General features: G+C 39.5%; 1 protein-coding gene across 6 annotated transcripts in view; it reads left to right on the forward strand.

Annotated features, from left to right (window-relative positions):
- Positions 1-26,358, forward strand: part of POU2F1 (POU class 2 homeobox 1) — a 182,637-nt gene that overhangs the window by 124,839 nt on the left and 31,440 nt on the right. For 4 of the 6 annotated variants that reach the window (XM_062192677.1, XM_062192680.1, XM_062192683.1 and 1 more), the window contains 6 exons: positions 3,867-3,920; positions 6,580-6,699; positions 8,704-8,892; positions 10,623-10,749; positions 15,968-16,062; positions 21,378-21,554. In XM_062192677.1, coding sequence (XP_062048661.1) covers positions 3,867-3,920; positions 6,580-6,699; positions 8,704-8,892; positions 10,623-10,749; positions 15,968-16,062; positions 21,378-21,554 — 762 coding nt within the window. The remainder of the gene's footprint in view (positions 1-3,866; positions 3,921-6,579; positions 6,700-8,703; positions 8,893-10,622; positions 10,750-15,967; positions 16,063-21,377; positions 21,555-26,358) is intronic. The other 2 variants (XM_062192678.1, XM_062192679.1) reach the window with 2 other exon arrangements.

Below are 26,358 nucleotides of genomic sequence, written 5' to 3' on the forward strand. Positions count from 1 at the left end.
GTTTGTTATCTACTGAGGGTCTTGGAACATATTAAGAAGTGGAGGACTGTATCTTTGATATAGAGAAACTTCTGTATATAACTTGTTAAAATAAAATATTCAGGTGAATTAGTATCTGTAGTAAATTTAGAATTATCTTTTAAATATAATTGAGAAAAAGAAAAATATTTTCATGTTGACTTTCTTCTAAGAACTTATTTAACCACTTACTCCAGCAAGTTTTCTGGTTTCTTAAGAGGAATAGCACTTTTGGTGGAGCTTAGTTATGTGGCACACAGTAAACATCTTGGTCTGGCTTAAGTCTTTGACGGTCCAAATGTATTAAATGAATCCTTGAAGCTACAGGTCCAAAATCCAAACTCTTCTTGCATCTTTTTACATCCCTCAGATCTATCCACTGATGACCACAAACATCATAGTGGTGTACCACCTAAAACAAAGGACTGCAAATCAAAGAACTTTATTGGAAATCTTGATACCATAGAATCCTCCATCAATACACAAGTCCCTGAGTAACTGTTCGCAGATTAGATGCATCATTAACAGACAGTGTGGTACTTTTATCTCTTGATTCTAGCCCCCTTGTTGAATAGATTAGCACACTGAATTTTTCCTCAACATAAATGTATGTGTACATATCCAAAATAGTTTTAGGTTTGTTACCCCTCAGCAAATTCCATGAAGATGGAAACTTGTTTACCTATATCCCCAGTATTTGCCAAAGCACCCAAAATATAAAAGGTGCTCAGTGATTATTTGTTGAATAAATGATAGACAGGTGAATGGTAAAATGCACAGGGATACAGAGGAGCGAATGGTTAGTTCAGCCTGTAAAACCAGTACATCCCACAGTGGGTGGTTTCTGAGCTGAGTCTTAAAGGGTGTTGGAAAGTAGGTAAATAGAGTGGTAAAGGGTGCTCTAATTGTTTTATTTTTAACTTTCCATTTTGAGAATTTCCAAATCTGCAAAGCACTTGCAACAGTAGAACCATATGTCTGTCTGAAAACCCGTTACCTAGACTCAATAATTGTTACTGTGTTCCATGTTTGGTTTGTCTGTGTGTGTGTGTCCTCACATACAAAATCCTAATTTTTTTCTAAACTATTTCAGAGTGAGTTGTAGACATTTTGACCACTTATTAAAATTTTTTGTAAGATTTATTTATTTATTTGATAGACAGCAGGGCAGGGGTGGGTGGGGAAGGTGAAGTGGATAGAGAATTTCCATCTACTGGTTCACTCCCCAAATGGCCACAGTAGCTGGAACTGATCCAGGCTGAATGAAGCCAGGAGCCTAGAACACCATCCGAGGCTCCCATGTGGATTGCAGGGCCCAAAGACCTTAGCCATCATCCACTACCTTCCCAAATGTGTTAGCAGGAAGCTGAATTGGAAGCAGAGTAGCCAGAGCTCTGGCTGGCACTCTGGTAGGGGATATGAGCCATCCCCATTAGCAACTCAACTTGGCACACCATAACACCCACCTCTGTGGAGTGATTCTTTAAGAGTGTATAAATGTCCTGTTCCTCAACAGACTTTCATCGTAGGAACATCATGATTTAAATAAAATCACATTTAAAACTTTATCTCCTTTAAATCTTTGTACCTGGGGGCCGGTGCCATGGCGCACAGGTTAATCCTCCGCCTGTGGCACCAGCATTCCATATGGATGCCGGTTCTTGTTCCAGCTGCTCCTCTTCCAATCCAGCTCTCTGCTGTGGCCTGGGAAAGGAGTAGAAGATGGCCCAAGTGCTTGGGCCTCTCCACCCTCATGGGAGACCAGGAACAAGCTCCTGGCTCCTGGCTTCAGATCAGCGAAGCTCTGGCAGTTGCAGCCATTGGGCAGTAAACCAATGGAAGGAAGACCTTTCCGTCTCTCCCTCTCATTGTCTGTAACTCTACCTCTCAAATAAATAAAATCTTAAAAAAAAAAAAAAAAAAAAAAACTTTGCACCTGAAACTCTTCACTGTAGCTCTTTGGATAACATCTTAGATGCCTGTAGGTCTTAAACATGTTATCTCTTCAGATAGGCCTATCCTGATTGTACTGTATCTGAAGTGAGTTCTTAAATCTCTGGGATTTGTTGTTTTGTTTCAGAGGGCTGTTAACCACTGAAAGGTCTCTCTGTTTCAAGTAATTCAAGTAAAGGACAGAGCATTCAGTTAATTTTAGCTCTTAACTTCTAATGAACTCCATACCAACCCTTATACTGAACGTGGAGGATGTTGATGCTATCTAATATATACAAAATGGAGCTCATTTTCTTCTTTGTCCCTAGTAATGAAGCTACCATTTTTCAGTTTCCCAGATTGGAACTTGGAATAACCTAGGACTGTTGTTCTTCAGCTGTATCTGATCAGTTGCCAGTATTCTTATGCAGCACTTTGTAACCCCTTTCATGTTTTCTACTTTTTTATTCCCTCTACCACTATCCTAGTTTAGGCTCCCATTCATTCTTTTTTTTTTCCCATTCATTCTAATATGAATTTTATATGCTCTTTCTTCCTGCTCAGTCTTGCTTTGTTTTTGGGACACTGACAGTTTTGAAGAGCACATACCAGTTATTTTGTAGTGTTCCTCAATTTGGGTTTGTCTAATGTTTCATCAAAATTAGATTGAGGGCCGGCGCCGTGGCTCAAAAGACTAATCCTCCGCCTGCGGCGCTGGCACCCCAGGTTCTAGTCCCAGTCAGGGCGCCAGATTCTGTCCCTGTTGCTCCTCTTCCAGTCCAGCTCTCTGCTGTGGACTGGGAGTGCAGTGGAGGATGGCCCAAGTGCTTGGGCCCTGCACCCCATGGGAGACCAGGAGAAGCACCTGGCTCCTGGCTTCAGATCAGAGTGGTGCGCCGGCCACAGTGGCCATTGAGGGGTAAACCAACGGAAAAGGAAAACCTTTCTCTCTGTATCTCTCTCTCACTGTGCACTCTGCCTGTCAAAAAAAAATTAGATTGAGTTTCTACACTTCTGGTGGGAGTACTACATAGCAGTGCTGTATCCTCAGCACAGCTTAGCGGAAAGCTTCTGTCTCCTTACTGGTGACTCTAACTGTGCTCTCTTGATTACTTGTCTGCCACATCTCCCTACTGTAAATTTTCTGTTCCACCTTTTGTAATTAATTAATATCTGTGAAGAGAGTCGAGAACATGTAGATATCCTGTTCCTCCTCAAATTTCACCTGTTAGAGCATCCTTTGATGACTCTTGCTTGAATCAGTTATCAGAGTTGCCAATGATGGTTTTCGAATTCCATGTGTATTCTTATTTTAACATAGCCATAATTTGAGCTGTCTAAACTTTTGAAAGGTGTTAAATATTATGACAGACTTTCATGTGTGCTTTATATGACAGATTATTTTAGCCAGGAATTTTAAGCTATGACTGTAAATCTTTTAGGGACTTGACTGTGTATGAGTGGATACTAGATTAGAAGTAGAGCTTCTAATAAATGAAGATTTTGAAATAAAAATAAGATCTGACTGCTTGTATTGATAGAAGTAATGTATGTAGATTACTGCTTTGTATGTGTTCTTTAACACAGTGTAGAAGATGAATTAAGGTTTTAGAATCCAAGCAGTCCATCAGTGCAAACAGAATGTTGTATAAGGAACATCCAGTACAAGTGGGCATGTCTGAGGATGCTCAATGTGGGAAAACATCTTCCAGAAACAACAATAGCATTTTCAATGTGGGTGGAGGGACTGACTGTGAGCTTGGCCATAAAGTTTTAACCCCATAAGATAAAACTCTTTGTAGTCTCCATTCTAGTTCAGTGACATATAATTAGTAGAGACTTAAAATAGTTGTTAGTGACAACTCCAGTTGTCAACAGTATTAGACTAGAACTTCCCCTGATTACTTTACTTATAGGTCCAGCTCACTGGAACAAGTTTACAGGCTGCTGCTCAGTCTTTAAATGTACAGGTAAGCTGGGATATGGGACTATAGGTCAGTTTTTCTATTTATATTTTTTCTAATTTTCTATAATGAGCACATAATTTTATAATAGGAAATACTTAAAAGTATTCTAATCAGTTATTGAATCCCATAAATACCCAAATAATGGTAATTATTTCCATTAATGAAAATTAATTTTATATTCTGGTACTGTGTGTGAACCAAAGGTAGAAAGGAAAGGTCTACTTTCCAAGCTTTATATTTAAGTTCAGTAAAAAAAGGTTCTAAGTTATACAACAGCTCTAACAAATACCTGAACACAAAGCCAAATAATCTCTTAAATACCCACTGTGTTTCCAAAGATCTTTTTTTTTAATCATTTTTCATGTCTTAGGGAAACATGGTACAGAAGAAAGAATGCTGGACCAACTGAAAAAGAGGTCTCAGGGTTTTATTTTTCATAACTAGCTGTGTGACCTTTGGCAGATCATTTATTCCTGGGGCTCAGTTTTTTACATCTGTATTTAAGTGGAGGACATTTCTAGGATTGCCAGGGTTCTTTTATGCTGTTATACTTCTAAGAACTGTGATTAAACGTGTTTATAAATGTTGGTGGATAGACAATCAATATTAAAGTAAAATTTAGATCAGACTACTTTACTTCTATGAAACATATAAAGCTCAAGTGTTAAGCATTATTCCATAACATTTCTGTCAACCTGCTGCTTTCATTGTAGTATTTAGGTACCTAACATAAAAAGGGGAAACAGTATTCTGGAAGATTGATTTCAGTGTTGCTAATGACAAAAGACCTTGAGTAGAGCATTCCATGAAACCCGGTGGAGTATGGACCTGGTAACACATGGAAACAAGGAGAAGAAATGAAGGAGATAATGTGACCTTCCTTTCTGAGAGAGAGAAGGCGGAAAATTGCCTTGGTTGCCATGGTAAACTTTCATCCCTTAGAGAGATGTTGGCAAACAGGCTGTATCTCTAGTGCAGAATGTTTACAGTCCTGCACTGTAATTATCTCTCAATGACTGGCAGAATTAATCAGAGCTTTTATGTTAATTAGCCTTGCTGCAGTCTCCAAAACAGGTGGTGGGAAATATGCAAATCTATGCAGAATTTTAATACTCTGCATAACCAGTTTTAATTACCATAAAATTTTCTCTCTGTGCTTCTTTCAGGAATATGTTTTCTTCCTCTCTTGACTGCAGCATTTTCTATCAAGCATGTGTGTTGCTTGATGGGAGATGTTAGATTCATAGTTCTTTAAAATATTATATGAAGGATTCTGTGGATCTAGTAATCAGTGTGGCACATGAAGAAGTTTCAGACTGACGACCAGGTCATGTCAAAATGTTGGTATAGGGGCTGGTACTGTGGCGCAGCAGGTTAACACCCTGGCCTGAAGCACCGGCATCCCATATGGGCGCCAGTTCGAGATCCGGCTACTCCACTTCCGATGCAGCTCTCTACTATTGCCTGGGAAAGCAGTGGAAGATGGCCCAGGTCCTTGGGCCCCTAAACCCATGTAGGAGACCTGGAAGAAGCTCCTGGCTTCTGGCTTTGGATCCGTGCAGCTCTAGCCGTTGCAGCCAGTTGGGGAGTGAACCATCGGATGGAAGACCTCTCTCCTCTCTCTGTATAACTCTGACTTTCAAATAAATAAATAAATACTTTAAAAAAAATCGTTGGTATAGATGGTCCAATATAGAGATGGTTTGAAAATGTGTTCTTTTCTTTACTCTTTTATTTCCAGAGTTAAGGATTTGGGTTGTGAAAAATTCTGTTGATTTGTGGAAGAGCAACTTTTTTTTTCTTTTTTAAAAATTTTAACTTTTTAAAAAGTCTAGGCCGGCGCCGTGGCTCAACAGGCTAATCCTCCGCCTTGCGGCGCCGGCACACCGGGTTCTAGTCCCGGTTGGGGCACCGATCCTGTCCCGGTTGCCCCTCTTCCAGGCCAGCTCTCTGCTGTGGCTAGGGAGTGCAGTGGAGGATGGCCCAAGTCCTTGGGTCCTGCACCCCATGGGAGACCAGGAGAAGCACCTGGCTCCTGCCATTGGAACAGCGCGGTGCGCCGGCCGCAGCGTGCTACCGCGGCGGCCATTGGAGGGTGAACCAACGGCAAAAGGAAGACCTTTCTCTCTGTCTCTCTCTCTCACTGTCCACTCTGCCTGTCAAAAAAAAAAAAAAAAAAAAGTCTAAACACTTAGTATGTAAATATCTTAGGAAAATGCAAAGATTTATAAGAAAGGAAAAGAGAGAAACCAGAAAACTCATGACTAAATAAGCCTGTTTATGTTTACTTTCTGTTTATTTATTTAAGAATGCAGAGAGAGGGAGAGAGCTTCCTTCTACTGCTTCATTCCCCAGATGCCTGCTAAATGCCAGAGAGCTGAAGCCAGGAGTCAAACTCAGCCATGTGGGTGGCAAGGCCCTAACTACTTGAGTCATTACCTCTGCTTCCCACAGTCCACATCAGCAGGACGCTGGAAACGGAGCCTGAGTTGGGTATCAGACCTAGCACTCAAGTGTGGGACCTGAGCATCCTAACTGGCATTTTAACTATTAGCCAAATGCCTACCCTTCTGTGTTAAATGATTCTTAAAATATGGAGTTTTAAGTGGTTTCTTCTAACCAACTATCTGAATCTTTTATTTCCTCTCCCACCCCACCTCAGTCTAAATCTAATGAAGAATCGGGGGATTCCCAGCAGCCAGCCCAGCCTTCCCAGCAGCCTTCTGTGCAGGCAGCCATTCCCCAGACCCAGCTTATGCTGGCTGGAGGACAGATAACCGGGGTAAGTTTTGGCTGAGAAGATTGTGATAAACTGTCTCTGTGTCAGAATTGCCAGTGGCCAGTGTATGACTTGAACTGCTCACTGTAGCTGGCTGTAACATGGCCATGCTTGGCACTGCTGGGCCTTTAAGGAACGTTCTACACTGTAGGCATCGTAGAAAAGAAATTGTCTTTGTCCTAAGTTTTCAGGACATCTGTTCTAATGGTTGCAGGTGCTCTGGGTAAACTTAAGGACTTTTTAAAACCCACAATTCAGGTACTGCTTCGCCATGTGATAGAGTCATTATCATGTGGTTGAGACCATTGCATTGATGGAATGACACTTGTTGGTGTGGCATTATGACATGATAGCAGGAAAGAAGCTAAAGAACAGATTTAGTGCTACAAAAGACAAATGTTCTCTTAGTGACTGTGTGTGCAATGTTCAGAAATAAGATGTGGCCTCATATCCTGGCTCTGCAACTTAACATGTAGGTTTCCCTACTTCAACACCCGGTACCTCAGTTACCCTTCTTTAAAATGCAAATGTTAATAATACATGTTTCACAGTACTGTTCCGCAGTTTAGAGAGGTATATAAAGCTCATAGAACAGCACTTGGCATTTAGCATTCGGTAATTCCATTTATTTTTTTATTGGTGATAATTGGGCTCTATGACTATATCAGGCGTTTGACTTTTCAGCTATCTTTGCTGTAAGGCATCGTCCAAATTATTTTTCCAGTGTTTAAGATTGGTCTCTTAAATTCTTTTTTGGGAGTTGGGGCTTAGGAGAATGCTAAGGAAAGGTTATTATTCAATTCACATGATATCAACCATCAGAATATTTGATTTTCTTCATTTTAGTTAAATGTATTTTGACAGTGGAAAGCTCTTTTAAAAACTGTTGCAAAATGGTATACAAAATCCCATCCCATAGAGATTAGTATATGTCTCTATATATTATATAAAAATATGTGCACATGCCTCATGAAGGGTATTATTGAGTTTTTGAATGGTTTCATTTTGATTCTTGTATTTTTTAATGCAAATTGTGTTGGATCCTTTTAGAAGGAGGGTTGTGTCACTAAACGACAGTATGTGCCCTTCAGAATATTGCCTGATACCTTCTTGGTTTGATCATACTGTGTCACCAAAAGGAATATAGAGCACATTTTCTAGCTTTATTTAAATGTATCTGAAATAAGTTACATTGTGAAAGCAAGTTTAAATCTATTCTGAATATATTTCCTGTTGAATCATTTGGGATTTGTTTTTGGTAACTAGCATACAGTAGTAAGAGGCACTTGGGCTTCTGGATTCTTGTGACTGGGGAGTCTTTTAAACCTGGGCATTAGGATTCATTTGCATGTAAAGAGAGTGGCTGTCACCACCTGTTTAGTAGAGATAATATGTTGGAAAGAGGATGTAAAGTTGCAGATTCTCAATGTTTTCAGTAACAGAAATGATTGTGTTAGGGAAGGGGGGCCTACAGGGAACCTTGGAAAAGAAACAAATGGAGTTCATATTCTTTAGTCATGTCTTAGGACATATGGAAATGATGGAATATGGCAGGGATTCCCACTAATGGAAAGCAGCTGGGCCTTATCAGGTCTTTCCATGGTCATATCCAGCATCCTTGTTTCTCATTCATCTGCCTAATCACTTGCTGTTCTGTTGAGTATAAATTTCTTTTCATATCCTGTCAGCATTGATTCCCCCCCCCCCTTCCTTTTTTGTGCGTTTTTCCTGGCTTACTAGTTAATTACTTTTTTTGCCTGAAACCTAGGGCTCTGGACAAGCTTGAATGATTGTTCAAGGCCAAAATGAGGACTACCATTTTAATTTTAATACTCTGCTTATAGTGGTAGTTTGACCACTGATAGCCATTTTAGCCACATGCTAACCATGCAAAGTTGGATAGCTGGGGTCTCCTGCCACTTGGACTACCTGTTTCAAAGCAGTTGGCTTGCTCCGAGGGCCTCTCTCCTTCAACCCTTTCCTGTTGTTTGTTCTAATTTTGTTTAGCTCACTTTGACGCCAGCCCAGCAACAGTTACTACTGCAGCAGGCCCAGGCCCAGGCCCAGCTGCTGGCTGCTGCGGTTCAGCAGCATTCCGCCAGCCAACAGCACAGTGCTGCTGGGGCCACCATCTCAGCCTCCGCCGCCACGCCCATGACGCAGATCCCCCTCTCTCAGCCCATCCAGATCGCGCAGGTGAGTGAGGCACCGTAGAGGCGGGGCCGCACATGAGGAGCACGCCGGCAGGCTTTATTTAGTATCAGACTGACTTTCTGATGGTTAGTGTGAGCCCTTGAAAGCAGAGGAGCTCTAGATCACGAGGTAAGTGGTGCCATTCCTTACCATTGAAGTAGAAAGAATACATTTGTTTGCTTGTTTGAGTTGACATTATAAGCGCATAGCTGATTATTTGAATACTGACTGTTTATAGTAAGTGACAATTCTCGAATAATTAGCTGGCATATTTCTGAGGCAGGGGATTACTGTATTTATCTTAATTAGCTAATTGCAGCAGGCATGGGTTCTTTGATGTACTCTGCAGTGAATGCTGCCACCCATGTGTGAGACAGACTGCGAGTCCGCTCTGCCGTGGAGTGATTAGCAATGTGGAGAACTGCATTAGGATGTTTTGTTTTGATTTTCACATTTTAAGGCAAAGTATGTATAGATAATTAAAAAAAATTTTTAAGAGGCACAGACAAGAACACCACAGAGGAAAATACCCTTGAGGGAAATCTTACTTTAAGAAGAGGAAAGAGATATAGTTATGTCAATAAAATATCTGAAGAGATATTGTGAGTCTGTTGCTAAACAGTTGTCTTTATCCCTTACAGAAGACTCAGAAATGGACTTAAATTGTAACCAGAATTTGACTATACAGTTTAAGAGAAATAATTAACTATATGGTGAAGAATAGATGTTAGGCTAATTTTTATTGCTGTACTATTATATACACTCTTGATGTATCAAGATCACTCTCTTCATTGCCAAATAAATGTTTTTAGTGCCTAGGTGGTGAGACCTCATGTTGACATTATGTAAATAAGATGACAGACATGAAAGCACTTTGCAAGTATGAAATACTAGGCCAGTGGAAGGTGCTGTTATTATGTTATGGATCAAATTTATGATGGCTGTTTTTCTTTATTAAGATTTATCTTATTTGGAAGGCAGGGTGCCAGGGAAAGGAGAGACAGAGAAAGAGCAAGATCTTCTATCCGCAGTTCATTCCCCAAATGGCCACAACAGTCAGAGCCAGGCCAAACGAAGCCAGGAGCCCAGGACTCCATCCAGGCCTCCCACATGGGTGACAGGAGCCCAAGCACTTGAGCCATCATTCACTGCTTCCCAGGCACATTAGCTGTGAGCTGGATCAGAAGCAGAGGAGCTGGGACTCAAACCAGCACTCTGATACAGGATGCCACCATTGCAAGCAGTGGCACAACCACAGCTCTGCCCTTCAACCGCTTTTCTTTTTAAAGAATGTAACATTGATTTCTCAGTTGAGTTAGGTAAAGTAGTATCAAATTTCATGAGTCATTATAATTCTTAAAATTTATTGATGGAAATTCAGACATCCACTCTGAAGTTTTACGTAACAAATGGAAAATCAAATGTTTTAAGCTTTTCTTGCTTGATTTCTAAAACCCATGTTGTATGTTTAAAAACAGAACTGAGGAAATTTTAAATAACTAAGGAAAATTAAGCTTAGCACTAACTCATGCCCACAATAAAAGTCCTTGCAGGCATTCCTCGTTTCTTTACCTGCTTTATGCAACACACCCATAGCACACCCTGTGTGGAGACATGAGCGAATGCTAAGTAACTGACTCCTTTTTATGTGGATATGACAGAAGTCATGAGCTACGGTCCAATAGACTTTTACTTCAGAATCTCCAATCTGTGTTTTAATTCTGATTTTTCAGGATCTTCAGCAACTACAACAACTTCAGCAGCAGAATCTCAACCTGCAGCAGTTTGTGTTGGTACATCCGACCACCAACTTGCAACCAGCACAGTTCATCATCTCACAGACGCCCCAGGGCCAGCAGGGTGAGGTCCTCGGTAGTTCATTAGTGGTGCACCCCGCTGCCCGCGTGATATGACACACACATCAGCTAGGATCATTTAGGCCGTAAACCATCCCCTTTAGAGTGATGTTTTTATTCAATTTTACTTCATTTTAAAATATCAGTAGTTAATATTAAGAAAAATATTTCGTCACGCATACTACGTTATTGAAGTTGCCCTTCACTGACATTTGTATGTTTAATGACCACAGGAAGAACCAAGAGTTTGGCTAAAAGTCTAAATGGAGTCACTCAATATGCTAAAGATACAATGGACCAGTTGGTTCTAGTGCTTTGACCATTTTTCATGGGAATGTATTCAAAGAATATGGACTGAACACTAAAATTGTGTGCTTCAGGTTTGAAAAGGTGATAGGTAGGGTATTGTATCAGAAACTTCCAGATTTTATAAGGTACAAAAAAATCCTTGAGCCATAAATATTATTTAATTTCTATATGAAATAATAATCATGTTTATAAGGTTGGTTAATGAAGTCAGTTTAGAGAGTGTCAGGGTTATGCATTGGTACATGTCTACTGATTCTTCATAATTTTAGGGGTTTGTTTTTACCTGTTTCCCCCAATAAAATCTTTTGTTGTCTGAATACCTACTCCAGCATATATATTCAAGATTAAAAGATGAATAAGTCAGCTTTTACCTACAAGAGCTGACAGTATAGTGGCAGTGAGATAGACCTTGTGTCGGTGTTGGACGTGGTAGGCACAGAATGCTGTGGGAGCCATAAGAGATGCCTTCTAGGTACGCATTTGTAGGCTTACAAAGGAGAGAATGTCAGTCTTAGAAAGTGAACTCAGAGACATGGAAGAAGAATCAGCAAGCTGTGTTTTGGAACTATTTGTAATGCGTTAACACTAAGGAATAAATTGCATATGCAGGTAGGAGTGAAATCTGAAGCCCAAAAGACTCAAAGAAACCAGATCATTAAAAAACCTTACCTGAAATTTCCATGAGTTTGACCTTAAATCCTTGAATCCTGCAGCTTATTGGTTCCCCAGATTCCTCAGGGTCAGGAGAGTATAATACTGGTTAGGAGAATGTTGCCACAGTCCAGGTGAGGTTTGATAAGAGCTGAGCTGTCATCATGGACATAGAAAAGAGAAGATGATTTGGTAGATGTCTAGATGGATGATGGGGCCCAGAGGCCAGTGATATTTGATTAATGATGGGGAAGAGGCAGCTAGGTAACTCCTGGGTTTTTAGGAAAGTATAAGTGTTGCTAAGCCACATTAAAAGAGTGTATGAGCTAATAGAAGAGCCTTGGTAAAATGAATACTCTAGGTGTAGGAAGAGCAAATAGAGTCAGAAGAAGATAGTGTGATTTCAGAGATCCTAAACTATTGGAGAATGGTAGTCACAATGAAGTCCCAGAGGGAATGAGGACGTGGCCTAGGTCAGAGAGGCTTAGATTAAGACTACAGTTTGTGTGTTAGGTGTGGTCACTGTTAAAGATTCAATGAGGTCACATTCATTTACTTTTGACAAGGCCAAGGGCATCATCTTTCTTTCCTTTTTCAAATCTGGAATGTCATTTTATGAGGGCATTTCAAAATGTTCATGAAAATGTTTATTAATTTGTGATTTAATTCCATGTTTCCATGAACTTTTTGATGCTCTTGTGTTTAAAAGAATAAAGCTCAAATCAAGGTAGTTGGTACAGCAAAGACTGGCATTTGACCTAGCAGGTGGGACTCCCTCCTTCTAAAAGGGAGTGCCTGGGTTGCACACTCTGGGAGGCAGCAGATAATGGCTAAAGTACTTAGGGGAATGAAACAGCAGATGGACAGTCTCTCTGTCTCACTCTCTCTCTCTCCTGTTCAAATAAATAAGTAAATAAATAAATAAATAAGTAAATTTTTTTGAGAAAGTAATTGTCACAAATAAATGAGTGCTCATTCTGATTTGGATTGTTTGCAAAGATGTTTCTAATTCTTAGCATTTCCTCCTAACTTTTTTCAAGATGGAGGAAATAGCACATAGAATATACTGATTGGCTTCAGGGCCACTGACTTCGGATAAGTTACTTAATCTCTGGGTTTGCATATTTCCTTTCTCCTCTTTCACTTTATTTGTATGGGTGAATTACTTAACACCTTGAAGATCATTGTAATGGAGTCATAAAAGCTCAGCCTCTAAAGCCAAACCAGCTCTCTTTGAATCCTGAACTGTGGCTCTTATTATCAGTGTGTTTTAGGGAAAGTTAATTTTTCTGTGCCTCAGTTTCCACATCTGTTATATGAAAATACTGTCAATATTTACCATTAATTTAATTAATATTTAATATTTAATTTCCAGCAAGAGAACTATAAACCATTTCTCCAGCATTATCAGAATTATTTTTGTACTTAGAATTCTTATTGATGCATTTCTGAATTTGAGTTATAAGTTATAGAATATTTTATTTTGCCTTTTCTATTCTTAAATTTGCTCTGAAAATAATTAAAAGAATGTTCTTGTTTAGGAAATTCATTTATCTGGTTGTTGTTTGTACCTTCTATTGTTTTGGGGTAAAGGAGGTGGCAAGGATTGGTCCTTATGGAAATTCTAAAACTCACTGGGCCCTTTGAGCATTTTCACCTGACCTTGTTTGTGGAAAAAGACCAAAGGCTTCAATTTGTTCATAAAGTCCAGTATTGGGAACCAAAATGAGAATCATTTGGAATTATAATTTCTGATTGAATAGCAATAGTTTTAAAAATATCTTCCTTGGATGGGTGTTGTGATACGGTGGGTTAAACTGCCACTTAGGATGCCCACATCCCATATCGATATGCAGGTTAGGATCCTGACTGCTGTGCTTCCAATCTAGCTTCTTGCTAATGGGCACTTGGGAGGCAGCAGAGCATGGCCCAAATACTTGGGTTCCTGCCACCCACATGGGAGACCCAGATGGAGTTCATGTTCTTGACTTTGGCCTGGTCTAGCTTCAGTTGTTGAGGGTTTTTGGGAGTGAACCACTGAATCTCTCTCTCTCCATGTCTGTCATCCTGCTTTTCAAATAAATATATCCATTTAAAAAAAAAAAAAAACCTGCTTTGTCACTTATAAATTAATAAAAATCTTGTTGCTAGACTTTTAAGAAATTCATGTGTTGAAATGCCCTGTGTTCAATAATGGGACCTAATTTCTAGTATTTGTGATCTCTTCTAATCTTTTAATATTTGAATATTCTTGAGTCTTTAGCCTTTTCAGTTTTTCAATAACGTAAAATATTTCTTTTTCTCCTAGGCTGCCCTTCAGAATTTTTTCAGACCAGTAAAATTTAATATTTTGGTTAACTCAGCTGAATAACTACTGTCATATAGTGCTCTAAGTGTTAAGGATATTAATTTTGAATAAGATAACATCCCTGCCCTGATTAGGAGATAGCAAATAGTAAACATGTGAACAAATAGTTTAGATAGCAGTAAGTACTAGAAAGACAGATTAGAGTCATCTGATAAAGATCAAGCTAAGGAAGAATGGACACAGGGTCTGGAAAGACTTTTCTAGAGAAATGAAATTTGAACTGGGGACTGGATGATGATGAGTGTAGCTTGTCTCGCTTAGAATCTGGGTCTTACAGGCAGAGGAGTACAAAGCACTTGAGAAGGGAGCAAGCTTGACCTAGTCCAGGAGAGGAAGAAAAAAGAGATCAGTTTAGCTGGAATTTAGTGAGTGAAAGAAAGTGAGTGGTAGGAGATAAGATATGAGCAGGAGGCCAGATTACCTAGGGCTGCCTGGATTTTATTTTAGTTGCAATATGAGGCCATTGGCATATTTTAATTGAGAAATTATGTGGTCAAAAAAATCACCCAAAGTAAATACTGTGTGAGTATGGAACTATAGGAAGACACTTGGGGAAGCAGAATGTTCTTTTAAATGACCATTTTTATTTTCTATATCTGCATTTTAAGAATCTGTGATAATTTGTACTTGGGGTTTTTTTTAAATGTCTATTTATTTATTTGTAAGGCAGAGCAACGGGGAGAAACAGAGATCTTCCATTTGCTAGTTCACTCCTCCAATGCCATTGCAGCCAGAGCTGCTTCAGCCTTGGTGTCCCACACGGGTGGCAGGGACTTCTGTACTTGAGCGATCAGCTGCCTCCTAGGATGTGCGTTAGCAGGAAGCTGTATCAAAAGATGAATAACCAAGATTCAAAGCAGGCACTCCAATATGGGATGCAGGTGTCCCAACCCACTGCACCATAGTGGCAGCCCCTGTACTCAGTTTATTTCATTTAGCCAAATTTGCTTGCCTATTTCATTGCCGCTCTGATACACAAAGTCAGAGTTATCTAGAAAATTCAAATCTACCTAATGTGTTTAAATTTGTTGGCTGTTATCCTGCATATTCCAGTATTCAGCATATCCAAATTTGGTAGCCTAAAGAAATCATAATTAGGAAGATACCTGTTCCCACAAATAGCCTTATCATGTATTCCCAAAAAATAATGCATCTCTTTTTTTGGTGTGCTGTGTTGGATCTTTTCTAACATTCTTCTTACCTCAGCACAGATAATCCTGTATTTAATATTTTAGAAGCAAGATTATATTGCTTCTCTATACGATACTTAAAAAGCCATAGGCTCAAATAATTGACGAGGCATGTGCTACAAACATGTCGACGGTTCACATTTCTACTGTAAGTGTCAGCTGTTGTCATGAAACACTGCTGGCACTACATATCAGTAAGCATTTCCAAACTAACTTCAGTGTTAGTGCAGATAGAGTCTTTCACTTTTCAACTCTAATGTAATCAAAAGGCAAGTGTTTAATAAAGAGAACTTAAAAGGGCATCGTTTTCTACTTAAAGCATAGCCTGCTCCTTTCATTAAGTAGACAGTTCTCTGGTCCAGTGTCTAATGGATTCTGGGTGAAGAAGTTGAGCTCTTTTTGGAATTTCCAACAAGCTTTCATGTGGAATAGTTCTTCACTTTCATCCACTCCTTACTAAAATAAAGAATTGGCCTCTTGGAGAGCTTATTCACATTATACCAAAGGCATATCTGCTTTAATGTTCCATAGCTTGCCCAAGTTGTATTTAACAATATTGAATTTTAGGCAGATAAGAGTTTTGAGACCACTAAAACTGTTAGGAGATCAGTGAGAAGTTTTCATTCCTAATTTTTATTCTGTCTTTTGCCATGTTTTCAAAGTAATATTTAACATTTTGGGCATAATGTGTTTTTATTTTACAGGTCTCCTGCAAGCGCAAAATCTTTTAACGCAACTACCTCAGCAAAGCCAAGCCAACCTCCTACAGTCACAGCCAAGCATCACCCTCACGTCCCAGGTCAGTGTTCTTCCATCAGGTTGCTTTCCCTTATCCTGTCAGCTTGGTAAAGCAGTGCTTTCTCTGAAAATCTTTAAAGACTCCTGCTCTCTTACTTGTCTGTAAGAAGTAACTGTTGCCAATAAATGCCCATACATCCTGGCTGTCTGCCCCATTGGTGGTAGAAGATACTACCACTTGAACTGGAAACTTAGTGCTTTAGGTAAAACTGTCATTGCCCTTTGCACTCAACCAGGAATTGCGAAGAAGCTCTCATCTTTGTATATGCTTTATTTCTTCTTGACACTTAGTGTTGCATTAGCTTATTTCCAGCAGATGATATAACCATATAAAAAGCACAGGTCTGAGGCATCCAGAGGTTTAAGTTATAGGTTTTGATATGCCTCTTACCTAGCTAATGATTTTGAACATGTCTTTTCCCTCCCTGGACTTTAATAAGTTTGTTGACTGAACTGACTGGGGCTGAATCCCCTTCCTGCTCTGTCTCTGTCAACACCATGGAAGTGAACACTGACTACGAATGCACTGCCAGCGTTGACAGGATTCCAGCAGTCTGCTGTGAGAAGAACTCTTGTAACCTAGGAATGGAAGATAATTTTCTAATCTTATTAAGAACATCTGCAGGAAAAAACAAAACAAAACAAAAAAACTACCAAAAAATCATACTTAATGATGAAAGACCAAATACTTTCTCCCTAGGATCCAGAACCTGGCAGAACCACTTCTGTTCATTACACTAAAGGTTCCTGCTGTGTGTAACAAGAGAGGAAAAAAGAAACTCAGAGCACATAGATTAGAAAGGAAAAAGTAGAGCTATCTTAATCAGTAGAAAGCATGGTTGTCTATGTAGGAAACCCAGAGGAAACTGCCAGGGAAGCCACTAGAATAAGTGCATATGCAACATGCAAAGCCAGTTTTTAAAAATAATTTATATCATATACTACAAATAATCATTTAGAAATTGAAATTAAGAAAAAATATTTACAGCCCTTTGGGATAAACACAACAAAATATAAGATTCATACATTGTAAACTGTAAGATATTGCTGAGTAAAATTAAAGACCTATAAAATAAGGGGTGTGTGTCATGAATCAGAAAACAGAGTTTATTAATATGCCCATTCTTCTCAAATTGATCTCTAGATCAAACCCAGCAACTATTTTTATAGAAATCTGCATGCTACTTCTACCAATTATATGGAGGAGGATGAATAGAAACCAAACATTTTTGAAAAGAAAGTTGATGTCAAAAATTTGAAGCAAAGTAGTAAAGACAATGTGATGCTGGTGTATCAATAAAAATATATATTAATAAAACATAATAAAAAGTCCAGTAGACCCACCTGTATTTGGCTAGCTTATTTTCTAAAAGTAAAAGAGAATTTCAGTAGAAAAAGCAATGTCTTTTTATTTTTAATTTTATTTAAGTTATACAAATTTCACATATACAGATTTAGGAGCATAGTGGTACTTCCCCCCAACCCTCCCTCACACGCATGTTTCAGCCCCTCCTCCCCCTCCCTCTTGTGTTCCCGCTCTTAATTTTTACAATGATCAACTTTCAGTATACTCATTAGTTGTATAGTTAACCCTACTCTAAGTAAAAGAGTTCAACAAATAGTTTGAAGAGAAAGAAAACAAAACACTGTCTCTCAATGAAAGAGACAAGGGCTGTAAACGATCATGAATTCTCAGAATGTCTATTTCACTCCAATACATTACATTTCAGGTACTGTATTAGTTACCTCAGGTCAGGGAAAACATGGTATCTGTCTTTTTGGGACTGGCTTATTTCACTAAATATAATGCTTTCCAGCTGCGTCCATCTTGTTGCAAAAGACAGGATTTCACTTTTTTTTTTAACAGCTGAGTAGTGTATTTATACCATAATTTCTTTATCCAGTCAGCAGTTGGGAATCTGGGTTGATTCCATATCTTTGCTGTTGTGAATTGTGCTGCAGTGAACACAGGGTTGCAGGTCACTCTTTCATATACTTTGCAGTGCAGAAGCTTCTCAGCTTGATGCAATCCCGTTTGTCAGTGTTGATTTTGATTGCCTGTGGTTCTGGGGTCTTTTCCAAGAAGTCTTTGCCTATTCTAATGTCTTGTAGAGTTTCTCCAGTGTTCTCTAGTAATTTGTTGGTATCGGATCATTGACTTAGATCTTGGATCCATTTTGTGTAAGGTGTAAGGTAGGGGTTCAGATTCATACTTTCTCACGTGGAGATCCAGTTTCCCCAGCACCATTTGCCAAAGAGACTGTCCTTGCTCCAGGGATTAATTTTAGCTCCTTTATCAAAAATAAGTTATTTGTAGATGCATAGATTGATTTCTAGAGTTTCTATCCTGTTCTGTTGTTCTACAAGCCTGTTTTTGTGCCAGTACCGGGCTGTTTTGATTATAACCTCCTGTAGTAAGTCTTGAAATCAGGTGTTGTGATGTCTCAGCTTTGTTTATGTTGTATAGGATTGCTTTAGCTATTCAGGTCTCTTTGTGTTTCCATATGAATTTCAGCATCATTTTTTCTAGATCTGGGAAGAATGTTAGTATTCTTACTGGGATCACATGAGTTTGTAAATTACTTTTGGTGGTATAGACATTTCGATGATGTTAATTCTTCCATTCCATGAACATGGAAGATTTTTCCATTTTTTAAAGTCGTCTTCTATTTCTCTCTTTAATATTTTATGATTTTCATTATAGAGATCTTTGACATCCTTGTTAAATTTATTCCAAGGTATTTGATTCTTTTTGGAGCTATTATGAATGGGACTGATCTTAAAAATTCTCTCTCAGCCATGACATTGTCTATGTATACAAAGGCTATTGATTTTTCTGTGTTGATTTTATATCCTGCCACTTTACCAAACTCTTATATGAGTTCCAATAGTCTCTCAGTGGAGTCTTTTGGATCCCCTATATATAGAATCATGTCATCTGCAAATAGGGATAGTTTGATTTCCTGCTTTCAATTTGTATCATTTTGATTTCTTTTTCTTGTCTAATGGCTCTAGCTAAAACTTCAAGGACTATATTAAATAGCAGTGGTGAGAAGGAAAGTCTTTTCAATAAATGGAGTTGAAACAGTTGGCTCTTTGTAAGCCCTCTCCTCCCCCAAAAAAACTTTTATTCCATACTGTATTCAAAGATTAATTTGAAATAAGTCATAACCTAAACTTCTAGAAGAAAATATAGGAAAAAAACTTTGCGTTCTTGGTTAAAGTGATAATTTCTTAAGGAAGACACAAAATGCACTAACCATAAAAGAAAAAATTAATAACTTCAATTTCATAAATACCAAAAGCTTATCTTAAGAATGAGAAAGAAACGCCACAAATAGAAGAAAACATATCTGATAACTGATTTATATCCAGATATTTAAAGCATCCATACAACTTAACAAGACAACCTGGTTAAGGGAATGGGTGGCAAAAATACTGAAGATCCTTCATTGAAGAAGATAAGTGAATTCCCAAAACTTCTAGTCACAAGGGAGATGCAAACAAAATGTCACTTTGGGTTCTTCCCAAAGTGGTCAGATTGAAAATTACTCAGTATCAACCTGTTGTAGAGATGAACTGTATTGTATTTATTGACACAGATGATAGAGGAACTTGCCCCGGTTGTTGCCTCTGTTGTGCCTGTCATTTAGTCTTCTAGGCCAGTTAGTTCCCTTGGAGAGTCTTGACTAGTGAGGTCAAGGTCAGAGATATATGACCTATCTAATTTAGAGGAAGAAAAATTCACAGACCTAGACTTCTCTGTGGTCCTGGTGTATAATCCGTCACTTGGGCTGCTGTTCACAGGAGGGCTCCGCTGAGCAGTTCCGACGCAGTCCGGGCAGCCCCTCCCACTGCACAGGCTCAGGAGAAGGGCCTGTGAGTAGAGTGTGGTAGTCTGGCGTTTGTATAATGAGGAAATGTAATCTTTTCTTTTAAAAAAGAAAAGAAAAACTGTGCCTGCACATTGCCAAATAGTGGAGTAAAGCAATTAACTATTTAAAATGTATCAACGAAACTAAGTTATTAAATGAATATTATGAATTAGAAATAGGTCAAACTTTCTGAATTTGAAGCAAGCGAAAGATGATAGAAAGGAAAAAAATTCTCCTAAATGATAATTTAAAGCTTATGTACACTGAAAAATAAAATGAGCACATCAGACTGGAAAAATTATTTTGCATTAATGCAACAAAGGCTTAAGTTGTGATATTTGATGAGCTTTTAAGGATGACAATAAAGATATCATTAATATATAAATGGGTTAAGGGTGTAAATCCAACTCATGTCCAAGGGAATACAGGTAATAATTGACACATGAGGAAATTCTCACTTAGAGTAGAGAAATACAAATTAAGGCAGCAGTGAAGTACCATTTTACTCCCTGAATTGGCGAGGCATTTTTGAAAACTGCTAACAGAAATCACGTGGAGGAAGTTAGCACTCTGTCGTGAAAGTCAACATAATGAAGTGTGTCAGAAGTCATGAAATTGTTTATCCAGTCACCAGAAAATCCCTTGTGTCTCACAGAACTAATTACATGGATGGAAAACAAATAATCTGTGCAAAAAGTTTCTCATTACGGCCTTACCCATGTTAGTGGGGAAAGAAGGGAAAAGTGCTCTTTAGTTAAGAAATGGTTCAATAATGATAATGTTGCCTCTGTTAGCATTTGAAAAAGATCATTGTGAAGGCTGAAAAAGCATAGAAAAAAATTAAAACATAATGTTAAGTGAGAAAACAGGATAGTATTAAATATCCTATAATTAAGTTTAAAAATGTAGGTTTATGGAGAAAAACTTGAACAAATACATAAAAGTGGAGTTTATTAAGTTATTTACTATGAGCGACATGTTTTTCTCCCTTAAAGTAGGTTTAACAATGTTGTAGTGCTGTTTGTGTAGTACTGTATCATATATTGGAGATGTGATAGACAGATATGGTCCCTGCTGTTTATCAAATATGTCTAGGTGGCATGTTTATGAAGCAGATTCCTAAAAATAAAGAATACTTTATTAAAAGGCAAAAGATGAATATATTGAGGCCATTTGGAGGCCCAGATTTAATTAATTTCTTTTTGTGTTCTATCCAAATATTTTTCATAGAGTAACATGCTTAACCTTGACTGTGATTATAGTACACTGTCCATAATTTCAGTGTATGCTTTTTTCAGTAAATAGTATGTTATGCCTTCTATACAGTCCTGTGCTCCCCGTCATCCTCTCTGAATATCGCTGTCTCCTTGAGTTGGATGTGGGGGTCATGTTCCAGCAGAAGCCCTGTCTTTTGCATATTTATTGTTTTGTTCTTCCCCAGCAGCCAGCAACCCCAACACGCACAATAGCAGCAACCCCAATTCAGACACTTCCACAGAGCCAGTCAACACCAAAGCGAATTGATACTCCCAGCTTGGAAGAGCCCAGTGACCTTGAGGAGCTGGAGCAGTTTGCCAAGACCTTCAAACAAAGACGAATCAAACTGGGATTCACTCAGGTAGTATGACTCCATCTTACTTAGGTTTCCTTCCTTGGCTGGATCCAAATATTTGCTTTACATGTCCAGAGTGGCCTCTAAGGAGCAGTGTGGGCCTCGGTCCTGTTGTTTTTTTTGTTTTAAATTATACTTTTTCAGTAGCTCTTTCCTGTATTTAGTATAAGTTGAGAGTATTATTGTATGCATTCAGATGTAAGCTTATAAATGAATACATTGAAACCTTTAAGATTTTTCTTGAACACAGTCCTCTAAAAGCATAATTATATCAGGCCGGCACCATGGCTCACTAGGCTAATCTTCCACCTGCGGCACCAGCACCCTGGGTTCTAGTCCCAGTTGGGGTGCCAGATTCTGTCCCGGTTGCTCCTCTTCCAGTCCAGCTCTCTGCTGTGGCCCGGGAGTGTAGTGGAGGATGGCCCTAGTGCTTGGGCCCTGCACCCGCATGGGAGACCAGGAAGAAGCACCTGGCTCCTGGCTTAGGATCGGCGCAGTGCGCTGGCCATGGCGGCCATTTGGGGGGTGAATCAACGGCAAAGGAAGACTTTTCTCTCTGTCTCTCTCTCTCTCTCACTGTCTCTCTCTGCCTGTCAAAAAAAATTTAAAAAAAAAAAAAGCGTAATTATATCAATAAATTGTGAAAATTTTAAAAATTACGAGCAGTGGCAATATGATATGGGAGAGGTTTTGTTATTTGAAGAACATCTGATTTTAGACGTTTTACTACATATATATGGTTTCTCAGCAAAGATGACAGGGTCTTTTATTGTAGCCAAAAGAGGAAGAGTTTTAAAGTTTTCTTTGAAAATAGTTTTTGGCGAGTTTGGCAGGGGCAGCACGGTCCCATATCAGAGAGCCAGTTGGAGTCCCAGTTGCTGCGCTTCTGATCCAGCTCCCTGTTAATGTACCTGGGAAGGCAGCAGAGGATGCTCTAAGTACCTGCCATCCATATGGGAGACCAGAATGGAGTTCCAGGTTCCTTGCTTTGGCCTGGCCCCACTCTGGCCGTTGCCACCATCTGGAGAGTGAACCAGCTGATAAAAGATCTCTGTTTCTGTCTCTCCCTCTTTCTGTAACTCTGCCTTTCAAATAAATAAATCTGTTTTTAAAAAATAATTTTTTGAGAGAACAAAGTGATGGAGGCAGACAGACTCTAAACCTACACTGATACTAATTTAAGTAGTCTATTGAAAAGTCCAAATTAATCAAAATTCAAATTTTTGTAATATCAGCCCCAGAGGACTTCTAGAATGAATTTAGGATATTTAATGATTTAAACAGGCATCTGAGTGCATAGCATTTTTGTTCTAAGCACTACCACTGACTTACTCCTTGATTAACCTGTCATAAGTAATACTTTTTTTTAAAAAAAATTTATTTTGAAAGTCAGAGGTACAGAGAGAGAATCTTCCACCTGCTGGTTCAGAAGCCAGGAGCCTCTTCCAGGTCTCCCACATAGGTTCAGAGGCCCAAGTACTTGGGCCACACATTAGCAGGGAGCTGGATCAGAAATGTTGTGGTGGCCAGCACTATGGTACAGCAGGTTAAAAAGCCCTGGCTTGAAGTGCTGGCATCCCATATGGGCGCCGGTTCCTGTCCTGGCTGCTCCACTTCCAATCCAGCTCTCTGCTATGGCCTGGGAAAGCAATAGAAGATGGCCTAAGTCCTTGGGCCCCTGCACCTGTGTGGGAGACCTGGAAGAAGCTCCTGGCTCCTGGCTTCAGATTGGTGCAGCTCTGGCCATTGGAGCCATCTGGGGAGTGAACCAGCAGATGGAAACCTCTGTCTCTAACTCTTTCAAATAAATAAGATAAATCTTAAAAAAAAAAAAAAAAAAGTGCTGTGGCCCATACTTGAACCAGTACCCATATGGGATGCTAGTGCTGCAGGCTGTAGCTTTGCCTGCTATGCCACAGTACCAGCTCCATTGGCGTATGCTTTTGCTCGAAGAAACTAATTATGTATTAGAGATATAAGATAATATTTAAAATAAGTATAATTCTAGAGCAATGCAGTTACATTTGTAAGGAATTTCAATTATGAATAAGTACATTACAGTCTAGAACCATTTAGGTACTTATGAAACTTCTGAATGATCTGACTTCTTTTAAAAAGAAAGATAAACATAGATTAATAGGGGTAAGTTAGTAAGCTGAAATTATTATGAAGTTAGATATGTAACAGTGCTTCAAATTTTAGCCTAGTAGCATAGTATATTCTTGGGTGCCCTGGGAGATTGGGACCTAAGTGATATGCTAGGTTGTTAAGGCTTTCAAAAATCTTTAGAAGTAGGTATTTTGCACAGGGGTTAAGTCATCAGTTGGGACATTGCAGAGTATGTGAATTTGATTCCCACCTCCAATTGCCAGCTTCCTGCTAACGTGCACTCTGAGTGGCAGCAGGTGATGGCTCAAGTATTTGGGTCCTTGCTACCCATGTGAAACCGGGATGAAGTTCCAGGCTCCTGGCTCAGCCTAGTCCAGCCTAGGCTGTTGCAGGCATTTTGGGGGAGTGAACCAGCAGATGAAAAATCTTTCTCTGTCACTCTGTTTTTCAAATCAATAAGTAAACAAACAATTTTTTTAAAAAAATATTTAACTTTCCTTCAAATGGTGGTTTGCCTTTCTGTGGCATTTGACCTAATATACGATGTTCTTCATTGAAAAGTTCATTGAAAGTAGCATATTGTAGAAAAACTATGCATGGCTTTCAAGAGTTTTTTGCACCAAAATAAACTTTGAATTCCATTTTCCCATGAACTTTGTGAAGTACTCCTGTGTTACCAGCATGCTAGCAACACTCACTCTCTTCTTCCTGTCCATTTAAAGGAATTTCCTTGTGGTCTGGTGTTCTGCTTTATGATTTTATCCTATGTCTTGGCATGACCATTTCCTCCTTTAAAATGACTTTGAAACAACAGTGGCATTTGTTCACAAACCTTAACTACATGTATTAAGGCACATACTACCAGTGCAAGGTAGGAGAAGCAGCTGATTGGACTTTTTTTAAGTCAGATACTTTAATTGCAGTTATACAAATGTTTTATATCCAATTTACTTATATTCATATATACAAACACACAAAGGGAGAGTTAGATATGCAAATTATTTATTGAAGCAAAAACAACTCCTATTTCCCAAGTAAATGCACATGTCATTAAATGTTACTTTCTGATTTCATAATTGCTTATTGTGGGTGTCACTGCGTGATTAGAAAGCATGACACAATATCACAACATTTCCCATGTGCATGTTCGTTATTTTCCAGTCCCAAGAACAAAGACTTCTTTCTCCCTTTTGCTCTGTGAAAACACTAGAGGGATATGATATGGTTCTTGTCAGGTATGAGTCAACTCAAAACATTTTTACTTTTATGTAGGAAAAACCAAGATGGTTGTGGTTTAGAGGCACATGAAATTAGTGTGTACCAATTTAACAAGATTAGTAAGTTACCTGAAGGACTTGTTGCATTTTATTCAATTAAAAAATTTTTATTATCTTTTTTTTTTTTTTTAATTTTTGACAGGCAGAGTGGACAGTAGAGGGAGACAGAGAGAAAGGTCTTCCTTTTTGCCGTTGGTTCACCCTCCAATGGCCGCCGCGGTAGGCGCGCTGCAGCCGGCGCACCGCGCTGTTCCGATGGCAGGAGCCAGGTGCTTATCCTGGTCTCCCATGGAGTGCAGGGCCCAAGCACTTGGGCCAACCTCCACTGTACTCCCTGGCCACAGCAGAGAGCTGGCCTGGAAGAGGGGCAACTGGGACAGGATCGGTGCCCCGACCAGGGCTAGAACCCGGTGTGCCGGCGCCGCAAGGCGGAGGATTAGCCTGTTAAGCCACGGAGCCGGCCAAATTAAAAAATTTTTAAGTGTGAAGTAAAATTGTATTATAAAACTCAGTTAGATGAATTTGTCATTTATTGCCATTGTTCTAGTTAGTTGATGGCAATAGCTTTCTTTTTATTTCAGATGTAGAGTTACAAACAGAGGGAGAGACAGAGAGAAAGGTCTTCTATCCACTGGTTCACTTCCCAAATGGCCGCAATGGCCAGAGATGAGCCAATCCGAAACCAGGAGTTTCTTCTGGGTCTCCTCCGCAGGTGCAGGGGCCCAAGCACTTGGGCCATCTTACTGCTTTTCCAGGCCATCAGCACGGAGCTGGAGTGGTCAGGTCACAAACCATCACCCATATTGGATGCTGACACCACAGGCGGAGGCTTAGCCTACTGCACCACAGCACTGGTCCCAGTACCTTTATTTCTAGCCATGAACTGAAGACATCGTTTCTTATACTTAATGTGATGTGATGATTTGTTTTCAAAGATTTATTTGAGGGGTTAGTGTCACGGCATAGCAGGTAAAGGCGCTGCCTGTGATGCCAGCCTTCCATATGGGCACTGGTTCATGTCCTGGATGCTCTACTTCTGATCCAGCTCTCTGCTAATGCCCTGGGAAAAGCAGCAGAAGATGGCCCAAGTGTTTGGGCCCCTGCCACCCACATTGACATGAGAGACCCAGATGAAAATCCTGGCTCCTGGCTTCAGCCTGGCCCAGCCCTGCTGTTTCTCTCTCTCTCTCCCTCTCTCCCACTTTCTCCCCCCCCCCCCATTTCTCCTTCTCTCTTTATAACTCTGACTTTCAAAGGAATAAAATGAATTTTTAATAAAACATTATTTGAAAGGCAGACTAATCGAGAAGGAGAAGCAGAGAGAGAAAAAGATCTTCCATCTGTTGGTTCACTATCCCAAATGACTACAACAGCCAGTTCTGGGCCTGGCCAAAACCAGGACCCCAAAACTCCATCCACGTCTC

This window comes from Lepus europaeus, chromosome 5 (genome assembly GCF_033115175.1).
Source record: "Lepus europaeus isolate LE1 chromosome 5, mLepTim1.pri, whole genome shotgun sequence".
In the NCBI taxonomy this organism is placed as follows: domain Eukaryota; kingdom Metazoa; phylum Chordata; class Mammalia; order Lagomorpha; family Leporidae; genus Lepus; species Lepus europaeus.